Below are 14,001 nucleotides of genomic sequence, written 5' to 3'. Positions count from 1 at the left end.
ACATGCTAAAAATGTAAGAGTTTTGTTATATGTTTATAAAAAATTTATTTTTTAAGTTATATCTTTTTGGATTAACGTGAAATGGGCTTTAATAATACATAGATAGAGATATATTTGGTCATAATTTAAAAATAATAATGCTGTACAAACTAAAAAAGTTTTGGAATTTTTTAAATTAAAAATTTTTCTACTCAAATAATATAAAATAAAATACCCCATTGTTGCTTTTATTTTATTTGAAATGTATTTCTCTACCTAGCAATACTAGAATATGTGTAATATATATGCATAGTTTGTCAGAATAAATGTTTTTTCTAAATACTGAAAATTCCAAGAATATTGATTTTTTTCCTCTTGTAGTACACTAATATTCTTATAGTAACAGGTTAAGTAATATTCATTTAAATTTAAATTAATTGTAGTATTGCAGTTTTTCTTATGCGTTACAACAATATTAGTCTAATTTACACTAACATTTGGTTGAAAAAGGAGTTAAACAAACATTATTTAGATGGCACTGTACTTGTCACGGAATGGTTCCGTGATATAAATTTTGAGCCCAGACTAACTGTCATGGAACCGTTCCGTGATACAAGGCCAATGGGTTAACATTAAAAATAACTGTTATCAGTCTTCACAAATTTATTCACTTTATGATTTTCTCATGATTACACATTAAGATCAATTTAAAAACGTTTGCTTTACTCTCGATCAAATTCAATGTAGTAAAAAAGCACCATCATTGAAATAATGTTGCACATAGAGAGATGAAGCTTTATGGGAAATGTATAGCGTATACAGTAGGTGAGTTTGTTAAACTCAAGAATTGGTGTGGACAAACAGACAGACAGACAGAAATTAAATTTTTCCAGTGGTAGGCTTTGTTAACGCTCAGTCAATTAGGTACTATAATTGGCTTTTATTTGTAACAAAAAATTTAAAATTGCAACTAAGATGTGGGAGGGGAGCGTGCTTACTTCTTTCATAGTAACAATTTTCCTAATAACGATAATAATTTAAATATTATTATTGCAGAAGATTGTTCAGTTTACTTTAATTATAGAGTAGATGAAGTTTATGAATCTTCTTTTAAATAATCAAAATGCATTGTTTGAAGTATATTTTTGATTAAGTCAGATCTACTTAATTCTATTTGCTAAATTTTTATTTAAGTGCTGTCCTTATTATAATTTATGTCAATACCAATAGCTTTAAAGTGTTCTAACAGATCTGGAAAACTGAGTTTCTACAAGGTTCTACTAACTAAAAGACAGGAATTTTAATTAAAATTAAAAATACCCGGATAATTATGAACATTGGGTGTTCACTCTGATTTGTACAAACCTGAATATTTTACAACCCTATAGTACATGCATCACAATTTCAACTGACTGATACACTCGAATATGTTACATAATCAAAGTGTGCAGTCTATAGAGACAACGTTTTTCAATATAAGCTTGACAATAAAATACTCTGTCATTGATTATTAACATGGGCCTTGGGGTACATCAGTAAATGCACCGTTATTAGTAATCACCCTGTTCTTACAAATGCAAATCGCAGGACATTCTCTCTCTTTATTAAGTCTGTGAGTATGACACTACAGCCATGAACTCTAAAGTTGGTAATGAACATTGACAGTTACATTAGTGGAGGGTCATCAGTACACGCCCCGTCATTAGTAATCACCCTGTTCTTACTAATGTAAATCGCAGGACATTCTCTCTCTTTAATAAGTCTGTGAGTATGACACTACAGCCATGAACTCTAAAGTTGGTAATGAACATTGACAGTTACATTAGTTGGAGGGTCATCAGTACACGCCCCGTCATTAGTAATCACCCTGTTCTTACAAATGCAAAGCTAAGGACATTCTCTCTCTTTAATAAGTCTGTGAGTATGACACTACAGCCATCAACTCTAAAGTTGGTAATGAACATTGACAGTTACATTAGTTGGAGGGTCATCAGTACACGCCCCGTCATTAGTAATCACCCTGTTCTTACAAATGCAAAGCTCAGGACATTCTCTCTCTTTATTAAGTCCGTGAGTATGTCACTACAGCCATCAACTCTAAAGTTGGTAATGAACATTAACAGTTACATTAGTTGGAGGGTCATCAGTACACGCCCCGTCATTAGTAATCACCCTGTTCTTACAAATGCAAAGCTAAGGACATTCTCTCTCTTTAATAAGTCTATGAGTATGACACTACAGCCATGAACTCTAAAGTTGGTAATGAACATTGACAGTTACATTAGTTGGAGGGTCATCAGTACACGCCCCGTCATTAGTAATCACCCTGTTCTTACAAATGCAAAGCTCAGGACATTCTCTCTCTTTATTAAGTCCGTGAGTATGTCACTACAGCCATGAACTCTAAAGTTGGTAATGATCATTGACAGTTACATTAGTTGGAGGGTCATCAGTACACGCCCCGTCATTAGTAATCACCCTGTTCTTACAAATGCAAAGCTAAGGACATTCTCTCTCTTTAATAAGTCTGTGAGTATGTCACTACAGCCATAAACTCTAAAGTTGGTAATGATCATTGACAGTTACATTAGTTGGAGGGTCATCAGTACACGCCCCGTCATTAGTAATCACCCTGTTCTTACAAATGCAAAGCTCAGGACATTCTCTCTCTTTATTAAGTCCGTGAGTATGTCACTACAGCCATGAACTCTAAAGTTGGTAATGATCATTGACAGTTACATTAGTGGAGGGTCATCAGTACACGCCCCGTCATTAGTAATCACCCTGTTCTTACAAATGCAAAGCTCAGGACATTCTCTCTCTTTATTAAGTCCGTGAGTATGTCACTACAGCCATGAACTCTAAAGTTGGTAATGATCATTGACAGTTACATTAGTGGAGGGTCATCAGTACACGCCCCGTCATTAGTAATCACCCTGTTCTTACAAATGCAAAGCACAGGACATTCTCTCTCTTTATTAAGTCCGTGAGTATGTCACTACAGCCATGAACTCTAAAGTTGGTAATGATCATTGACAGTTACATTAGTGGAGGGTCATCAGTACACGCCCCGTCATTAGTAATCACCCTGTTCTTACAAATGCAAAGCTCAGGACATTCTCTCTCTTTATTAAGTCTGTGAGTATGACACTACCGCCATAAACTAGTTGGTAATATGATCTAATGGTAGCCTAATTAATTACAAGTCTTGTTATAAAACTAGATCATGTAGTTCAAAACTGTGTATAAAGATGTACAGAAAAAATAAACTGGTATCTAAACGTTATTAAAAAGTGATTACTATTTTAGCATGTGTACTAATTTTATCATTAATAGTTCAGTAATTTTAAATATTACAAAGCGTAAAAAACCTAACTTAACACTAAGTAGGCTATGCAAGCAAATAATTTTACAAATTAATGTAATTTTAGTTATAATAAGCCTAAAGCCTAACCAACAAATGCCTTGCAATGTTTAAACAAATTTATTGATAAAAACCTTTGGTTGTTTATCTATGGCTTTCAAAATACATTTAACCATTAAAAATGTTAAACAAAGGGGAGACTTTTATAAGCGGTCTACACTTGTTATTCGATTGTTATTATCAAACCATTCGATTTTATGTAATATTCGTATGCAACAATAATTACAATGCAATATTAAGAACAAAAATAATACATTAAAATTTTGGAACTTTGGTATTATCCAGGAGTCACAAGTTTTGTAAGAGTTTTTCTTACCGGGGACCTAAAAACACTAACTATTAAAAGCAACAGACTTAATTTGACTTACTGTGAAAATTATATGTCATTATAACGACCAGTTCTTGTTTTCTGTATAGCAAAACGAAGGTGATGCCAGCGAAAAGAAGGCTCTGCCCCTTTATTTATTACTTGTTACATGATATAAGTAAGTATAAACAGATTTGAAATGCCCCTTGCCATTGGTGCGGGTTGTGGTGGCACCTACAGCACCACCTGGCACTTCAGGTGAAAAGAGGAAATACATCCCTCGATATAGTAGTCAAATAAAGACTGTTATTACCAATAATGTATAGATTTTAGGTCCCTGGTAAGAAAATTTCTTCCAAAAATAGTGGACTCCGAAAAACAAGAAGGAACCCAATTTGTAATAACATAATTTAACAATAACATTAAAAAATGAACAAAATCAATCATGGGCTTGACCCATATATCAGAAAAACATTATTATATTTACAGCTTACCTGGATAGCAGTGAGCAACTACTTTTGTGTAATGGAGGAAAGGATTCTCTCCATGATTTACCAGGAGCCAAACTGAGAAATATCTCACACAATTTCCTCATACTTATCGGTATTTTAAAATTTCACAAAAAAATTGTTACTTTTTGCAGTTTATTGTTTACATTAAGAATTACTGAAACTAATAAATTGAAATTATGTTTTTTGGAAATTGTAGGCTGCTTTTTAAAGTGTACCCAAACAAAGCTTATGTGTGTGTGGATTATGGAAGCAAAACACACTTTAAATAATTAGTAAATAATGAATATTTGTTAAACGTCTTACCAGTAAGACGCTGGCGTTTTTCACAAGTAAATTGAATGGGCTACCAATTGGATGTAGCCTAGTCACTCAAAGGGTTAATGTTAATAACATAATATAATTATAACGCAAACATCAATTACAGAACAAACATGTTTGCAGTTTGAAATGTTGTGTTTGCAGAAAATATAGATTACTGAAGTTAATTGTTGAAATATACTTTTCAACATACTATGATAATACCAATGATTGTAATTTTAAAAAAAATACTGTTTATTAATCTATTATATAAAAATGAAACTGTTCGTGTGTAACAGCATCACTCACAAACGGCTGGACGGATTCGCCTAATTTTTTTTTAATTTGTTCGTCTTGATCTGTAGAAGGTTATAGGATACTTTTTATCCCTTTCCCGATTCAGGATTCCGCCCCACTGGTTACAGAAATACCCGTAAGAAATGCATTGCAGCAAACATATGTTATTAAGTGAAAGAGTCTTTTCAAATTTTTAATCAGCTGTTCTTTGTAAACATATATAATGCGACAAAAAATATATTTATATATAAATTTCTTTACACTTATAGTTTTAAAGCATAGAGTAAGCTTAAGAGAAACGACAAATTTTGTTTAAACTGTTTCTGCAATCATAATATATAAAAATGAATGTTTGTGTGTTTGTCCTTTATAGACTCAGAAACTATTGGACCGATCACTATGAAAATTTGTATTTTTCTATGTAGAAGGTTTATACGCAATGCCCATTGATGTAACTAACCACCAGGCTGTACTGCAAGATATAAAAGTTATCAAAGCGCCTGCACATTATAAACTGCAATTACAACACAGTAGTTACGTATATTAAAATATCCAAACACTATTTGAAGGCAAAGAAATATACGGGCAAAGCTTAAGAGACGCGTGCGAAGCCGCGGGAAACAGCTATACTGGTATAAAAACTGAATATGCATATTGCATTCCATCTGAGTTAAGTTAGCTTATTTGTTAGGATTAGACTAATTGAATAAAATCGGTTGTAATATATTTTGTTCCAATTTTTAAATATAATTTATCAATATTGATAAACAAAAAACAGGGTACATGGTCCACTAGGTGGTAATACTCTACCCATATCACTAAATTAATCAATGGGATTCGTCTAAACTTGAACTGTACAATAAATAAGTATTCATTTGAGTTTGTAATAAAATATATTGGCTATAAATATTAAGCTGATGACGCCTGATCAATATATTATGGGAATGTTGAATTTATTACATTTGACATATAAAAGAACTGAGCTACTGCTTAGCTAAGCAACACAATCAAATTAGCGATATTTATAATTATCTAAACTACCGAAACCAAAATGTCAAACTCAGTTACTTTACTGGTATTTCAGATTATAGTATAGTCTTTGATTGTGGGTTTTTATTTATAAAAAAACAATTACTTAGTGATAAATAAAACACTACCTAGGCTATATGTATTTATTAAAATGTGACAAACATAGCAGTGTGACATTTAGTTACTATTTGCTAATTTGAAGAATAAATGTGTCCGACAATTTGTGACACAAATAACGCATGTTCATTATCGTTGCACTTGCGACCATCTCTCATATACCATACAAATGATTTAATGGTACTTATTATCCGGAGGCCACTATTATTGGACAAGCTTCCCATATTGGAGACTAAAATAAACTTCATTATATGTTACTTTCCCAGTTTCATAATGAATCAAAAAATACCTAACGAGTCATATTTCCTGTCGCCAACTTGCCCCCGAATAGGCCTAAACTAGCGACCCTTGAAGCAGGCCTATACGCACGAAGTTACTTTCAAATAATTAATTGCTGTTCATTTTAGTTTTTGTTTTCACTGGTTGTCATGAGCTTGATTAATTTATAATTTCATCACGAATAATTATCTTTGCCTCTGGGATTTCCATCAAACTGAAAAGGAAAGTATTTTATTGTCAGAATACAAGTTAAAACTGACAACAATGCTTTTTTATGCAATGGAATTTGGTATCACGCTAGCTGTGTAAACATAAATAGTGATAAATTTGGCGTCTGCAATCAAGTAAGGGTAATTCTAAGCAATATATGGGTCAACCTCGATTTTTCTCATATTACAATATAATGTTCCAATAGTCAATTAGAAAAGGAAATGACTAGAATTTCTTGCCGGAAAGCAATTATAGGGAGCAGGAAACCACCAGACGGTCATATATTGCTTAGAGTTACCTATTAGTGATCAGGGGCACTGACGTGATCTGGGCTTCAAATTTGGAACTACTAGAGTTAATTTTTTTTCTAAAAGAGCAAGCAGCGCGAAGCGCTGCGCAGCGGGCAGGCATCGTGCGTGATCCTTTTTTTTATTAAAAATTTCTGATAAATTTTTATTACATATTACAATATAATGTAGGTAATGTATGTAAAACAATTTTAAACACATAATTACATGCTGGAAAGCAAAGTAAACCAATATAATCCGCCCAATACAAAATCTCCATAAAAATCTAGTAAAGGAATATGTGTCATTCCTTTGGCCTGAATCAATTCAGTATAGACGAAGATCATGCACGATGCTTGCCCGCTGCGCAGCGCTTCGCGCTGATTGCTCTTTTAGAAAAAAAATAACCTCGAGTAGTTCCAAATTTGAAGCCCAGATCACGTCAGTGCCCCTGATCACTAATAGGTAATTCTCGCGGTTGCCTGCTCCCTATAACTGCTTTCCAGCAAGAAATTCTAGTCATTTCCTTTTCTAATTGACTATTGGAACATTATATTGTAATATGAGTTGCCTGCTCCCTATAACTGCTTTCCGGCAAGAAATTCTAGTCATTACCTTTTCTAATTGACTATTGGAACATTATATTGTAATATGAGAAAAATCGAGGTTGACCCATATATTGCTTAGAATTACCCAAGTAAGTATTTAAGAACGACACATTTATTGTGAAATACAAATAGTGAAACGCACAAGTAATATGGACTGTATTCACCACACACGATTTAAAACCGTATTCACTTTGCAACCGACACTTTCATACTTCTGAGTCTAAATAAATAGAATAGATTACACAAAAAGCAGTGTCGTCAGTTTTGACATCATTTTTACAAGAGCCGCAAAAAGCAACTTCATTGTCAACCGCCATCATGATCGTAACGTAAGCCACAAATTCATAAAAATAGACGTTTAGTTATGATCATTGAATTCACTTATTTAAGAACGACACATTTATTGTGAAATACAAATAGTTAAATGCACAAGTAATATAGACTGTATTCACCACACACGATTCAAAACCGTATTCACTTTGCAGCCGACACTTCCATACTTCCCAGACTAAATAGATTACACAATAAAAATTAAAACAACAAAGCCATAACAAAAGAAAACTTAGGTAGAGTACAATAAGCGGACCCGGTTTTTTATATCAAAATTGGCAAATGATATTACTTAATTATAACCACTGATATAATCAATCGATACTGATTAATTATTTTGAACAAATAACTTAAATAATCTATATCAACAGCTGTAAACACTTTCAAATAATACACGTAAGGTAATATTTCAATTTTACATACAAGTATCATTTGATTATTAAAATGGCAGTCATTTTTAGAAAACTACATGACATTGCTTTGGAAGATGATAAGACATGGCCTGTTTTTCATGACTTCAACATGTTGGACTCGTGCGGAAATTCCATTAGGCCTATGTGAAATTTGTGGGACAGAAACAACTGTAACTGTGAGAGGAGCAAATATGGTCGTCTTCAGTTTTCCTAATTTTGCTTATAATAATTTGTTTCATTACTGTAAATATTAGATTCATATTTTAATTTAACTTAAAACATATGATTGTTTTTTGGACTATAGATACTTTATATCGATTGATAATCTAGGATTTGAGATGCGAATATTAGGTATCGATTATTACATTCTTCAATATAAAAATCCGGGTCCGCTTATCGTACCCTACCCTTTAACCCTAGAACTGTTAATCGACATAATTATGTCGGTTAATGCCGCTTTTGTGGTGTTAACCGTCAAAATTTTGTCGATCAAACATTCCCTCGGATAATTACTTTTTATAATATACTCCGGTAACGTATCGATATAATTCATGCACCATTGGATTCGGGAATAAAAATGCTAAGGAACAGATGAGTTTTATTCCTCTTTGTATTATGGTTATGACGTAGCAAGCTTGTTATTTTGAACGTAAAAGAAAACGCGACGCCGTTTGTTGTGACCGCCATATTGCCGCTGCCGTTCTGTATCACTTTCGTGCCGAGCTGTGGATATTTGTAAGTTTTAATAGTTTTACGCGTGTTTTAGTGTCGTATTTAATGTGTAGTGTGTTGTTTGATGTCGTAGTAGTGTAAACATATATATTTTAGAATAAATCAATTTCTATTTACTGAAATATGTTTGAGAAATTACCGGCTTTGTGTAGGCTATGTCAAAATGACTTGGCTAAAATTCATTTCACATAGTTTGTTATTGTTTTCACTTACTAAACGTTATTTATAGCACTCTTTTAGCTCTGAAGTAACTATTTATTTTTGGTAAATAGATAGTTTTCACAATAAAATATATATTTCCTGTAATTTCTTTGGTTATATATAATAACTGTTTGGGTTATTCTATATTTTTTCAATATCTTTAGTTATATTTATAGTTTTCTAACTACATAATATTTCCTATTACTTATAAACCATAAATTTACAAATTTTGATATAGTACAAGCTTTAGAAACTATTTTATATTTTGCTGAATGAAAATTTTTCGCAAAATTTTTGAATAGCCTAATGGCAAAATTTAACTTTTTTTACTTTTCAAAAAATAATTTATGGTAATTATTTCATTACTACTGTATATTCTATTTTATTCTAAGTAATAAAATATGCAAAATAACATGTATTCATAGATAAATGTATTAGCAAAACTTGTTTTACCAAAGTCTTACGTGTACACCCGATTTTCAGAATTTATACGCATCGCTGCTTTTTGTTCTATAGCTTTATGATGCTTTCATAAATGTGTATAATGTTTATGTTTTTCTGAAACTAGATAAAATTTGACACAGAATGGCTATCTCACTTATAAATATTTCTCACTATAACTTCATTTGCTAGGTATGGTCCCCCCCAAATTTAAGAAATATTTTTCGTAAATTTTATATTTGATTAAAAAAAGTGTTTATTAGAAAATTTTTGATGGTTAATTTTACAATATAGTGCAATTCTACGTTTAATTCTGAACACAAAAATATATACTCTTATTTATATTGCTTTTATTTTATATTTTTAATAATTTTTTAAAAAAAACCTTGCGCGAAGCTCCAAAACAGCCCGACACTACAGGATGAAATGACCGCCAGTTCTAGGGTTAAAATAAATATAATGATGTTTTTGGATCCAATAGTTTAGTCAATTATAATCGATAATTTGGATCCCTTATTCGATTATGTAGTGACCGCTTACAATAATGTAGCCTACATCTTTCTAAACTGCTTCCTATGAACCTGATCAATATAATCCTAGAATACAAAACTCTATTTACTGTTCATTTATAGCCTAGATATCTGTCAAAGTTTTACAAATTGAAGTTGACGGCCTAACATTACAATACAGACTAGACAAGGTAATAATTAGTCTAGATATTATTGATACTAAATCATATATTCTAAGTTAGATAGTATGCTATCAGTGGTAGAACTATTGAATTTTCCAATCAGCCAAGGAAGAAAAAAAGATTTTACTCTTAAATTAAAATTGAAAAATAGACTATAACTACATTTATACACACAAAACAATTTAAATTTCTAACAGTATAGCCTATCTAACCCAGTATAATTTTTAAGTTACTGCGGCTGTCACTTTCATGAAATGAAAATAGGACTAGAACACTGAAATAAAAACTGACTTACGTTCTTTCTCGTGATCATATCCAACTACAACAAAATAATCTGCCAGACGTGACATTTCGTGAAGGCATAAAGTACAAATAAGAGAACAAAATCTTATCTGTTCTCTACATAATAAAAATAACCCCAACACTATGGCATTTTACCCAAATTATTTCACTTAACACATTCACTTCTCTTCGTTTACCAGTTTTCTTTCAGTTGTTATGTTTTTTTGGTCATTTACTTTTACACCCTACAAAGAGAACAAAAACGTTTTGTGTCACAAACACGGAACTTGCACAAAGAGGCATAATCTATTATTCATTGCACTATTATATACTACCTTTGACTGTAGATAGTATACGATACAATATTATATGTGATATACAGGCCACATATTAAACAAAGGGATAGGCTAGCGGCAAAAGAAGTCATGAATCTTGTATGAAAATGTCTAGTCTATTTCTTTCTTCGGTTTTAGTATATAGGTGTAGAATTCTCATCATAATTTTCAATATAAGCTATTGAGTTCAGTGTATTCTTTACCCTACGGTCGTGAATGAAAACTCGGTCGTGGAGTTAGCTATGTATCGTTTACCCCTTGGACAGGTTGTAAGGTCCCTTTACTAGCTTTAGTTGCGTCTTGGCTTTTTGGTCACACTAGGCCTCTCAGTAATAATCGTATATGACCACAACATTAATTTTTGTCATAACTCGGATGATACTCAGGACATTTAAAATCTGCTACGTAGTTTTAATTTTTATAGTAGTGTTGTCGAGCATACAAGAGGTGCTGCATCTCTGGACTCATTAAACTAATATTGATAAGTGGAGCTATGATGTATTGGCAAAAACACATATAACTGACCACAAACATGTGTATTTCACCCTCAAGCATTGGAGTCCACAGGTCATAGAATTAGCAAGCGGTCCGGTGATTAAGACTGTAACTGTTATATCCTTCAATGATACAAATCTCCAGTGGTCTGTGGCATCTGTAGCAGGCCAGGTCAGTTCCTGGCATGAACTTGATCTCTGCTCTCCTGCAGAAGCGGCATTTACTAGATTTTTCATAGCTTTAAAAGACGTTTGAAACATTTTTTCCTGTAAAGCCACGCTAGATCTATGTGACCTATGTAATTTCATTGGCATAGTGTGTGATATAACTAAGAGTAAGCCTATGCAGAAACCTTGGTTACAACATCGTGGGAGGGAATACCGTATTAAGGTTATGGAGGCCAAGCAAGATGCCGTGGGAAACTTTATTGCACAGTCTCAAATTCTGTGCAAGGCAGCCAGGGACTGACTTCATGAGCATATACAATTTCTTTGTAAAAACAAGGGCATGATTTAGTTGGAATCAACCCAAACATTATGTTAGTAAACGTATTCTATGGTAAACGATTCGATTGTTATACTACAACTTTCAACAGCCACCGTTTTAAAAACCTAAGATCTATTGTAAAATGAGTAGGCTAAGAACTAGTGTTGATAGAAATTTCTTGACAATTTTATAAAAAAGTCTGAAAGTAATTTTATTTAAGAAATGCCCAACATAAAATGTTGCAGAGATGTAAATACCTACCATTTTAAACCTGTTTATTGTTTTAGACAAGCTAACGAACATATTCAATCAATGTATAGTCTTAGCACCAAATTTAGTTTGAATCAGCTAGAATTTACAGCATTTTATGGAGTTCACCATTATTTCCGCAATGCTATTATATATTTTGTACAGTCCCTATCTGAAACCCTTAAAAGATATGAAAACACGAAAGAACATAAATTAACGTAAATGATATAAGAAATTGAAAAAGGCATTTAGTTTTGCTTTACGATGCATAATAACGAAGATATAACTATTCTTTTGCCAAATTTTGGACAGCTACCAATCACCGCACCGTCTTGAAATCGTAAGTGATATTGATAACAGTATAAATTAAAAATTTCTTTATACTTGCTTAAAAATACCGTTTTGAAATCCGCCGCTACAGTGCCGTGGTCTGTGCTCCGCTGTTTACGCACTGTATACCTTCATTTGTAAGCAATCCACAGATAAAAGTACGGAAAAATTAAGTTTTTATATCTGTTATTGCATATATCAAATGCCCCTGTAAATTGAAAATCCTGCCAACTGTGAAGTACGAGCTGTTATTTGTTTTATTAGTGCTAAAGGCAAGAAAGCACTTGAACTTCACTGCCAGAATCGTGAAGAAAATATTAGTGATGGAATGGCATTAAAATGGCCAAGAGCTTTTAAAGATGACCAAAAGAATGTTCATGATCAGAAAAGGAGTGGACGATCTTCAATAATCACAAACGATATGGTGCAGAAAGGGAATGATAAAGTGAACATGAATAGACGTTTCGTAATTTTTTCATCATCAGAAGACTTTCTTGAAGTTTCAAGAAGTGTCCTCTATGACATTTTTATCGAGAATGTTTTGTTCTATGGCAATGTCTATCCACATGTGGAAAAACGAACTCAAGATTTCATCACAACATTTTGGTAGGAACAATTTTATAATCTCTCAAATAGCCATAATTAAGCACCTAGGGACTAGCTTTTGTTTTTTAACAGAAGCATCTTGAAGGTCAGCACCGCAACGAAGATAATAGCATCAAAGTTGCAGACGTTATTAATGCAGGCAGCAATCTTCTATGAAGACAATATATAAAAGGTTGTAGATGTGATACATACCTTATTACTGATAGCAATTATGGCAAAAATAGATACCGTACAAGTGTGGGCTTTCAAATAAAAATAAAATTGCTAGAAAAAGTTTACTTCACTTCTATATATAAAAACGGAACTTTCTTGAAAATTATACCTCATATATTAAAAATATGTCATTTTGGGTCTGAATTGTAAAATAGCTGAGTTTGCACAAATGCGAATGACAAAATGTTGTATTGACTGAAACTGATAAACGAACCATTCAAACTATGTGCAAATACTGTCCCTTTGCCAAGTTTCGTCTGAATGTATTAAGAAGGATGTTATCGTGATCACTATTATTCTTGCAGCTGCGTGATCACTCGTACTACTCAAAATTTGGACAGCCGCTATTTTTGCAGTTCGGAATATTTTGATCAGGAAATGATTCGGAGTTACAATTTTTGGTGGAGTATTTGTCGAGTTGGAATTGGAAATCTCAAAGAATTCTGAACAAAAATTCCTACTCCAACAATTTTCTAGGTCAAAACTTTTGTCCCAAAAAATGTCTAACTCGACAGATTCCGTACTAAAAATTCCAACTCAGTATTTTTGTTTGTATCAGTTTAACTGTTAACATAATATTTAAACATTCTGCATTATTTTATATTATTTCAAAATCATAAACATATCCATTTGGTTTCATTTTCTTGGATACAATATTAAGCTTAAAACTCATAAATAAGGAGTGCTAGGTTATTAATCCAAATCGTATGATGGAGGATAATCTCCATACTAAACTTACATACTGTGCTGGTAATATACAGGTATTTGGGGGATATAAAATACTTACTTTCACTCCACTCAGTTAATGTTGTATATATCTGAATACATTTGAGATAAAGTGATAGCTGTTA

General features: G+C 32.4%; 1 protein-coding gene across 1 annotated transcript in view; it reads right to left on the bottom strand.

Annotated features, from left to right (window-relative positions):
• Positions 1-10,647, bottom strand: part of LOC124357942 (myotubularin-related protein 13) — an 89,198-nt gene extending 78,551 nt beyond the window's left edge. Inside the window, 1 exon segment of the mRNA XM_046810077.1 lies at positions 10,450-10,647. Within this exon segment, the coding sequence (XP_046666033.1) occupies positions 10,450-10,504 (55 nt within the window). The 5' untranslated portion in view covers positions 10,505-10,647.
• Positions 10,648-14,001: the final 3,354 nt, after the last annotated feature.

This window comes from Homalodisca vitripennis, chromosome 3, assembly GCF_021130785.1.
Source record: "Homalodisca vitripennis isolate AUS2020 chromosome 3, UT_GWSS_2.1, whole genome shotgun sequence".
NCBI lineage: Eukaryota > Metazoa > Arthropoda > Insecta > Hemiptera > Cicadellidae > Homalodisca > Homalodisca vitripennis.
Note: the sequence above shows the minus strand (reverse complement) of the source record. Positions and strands in the feature narration are given on the sequence as shown.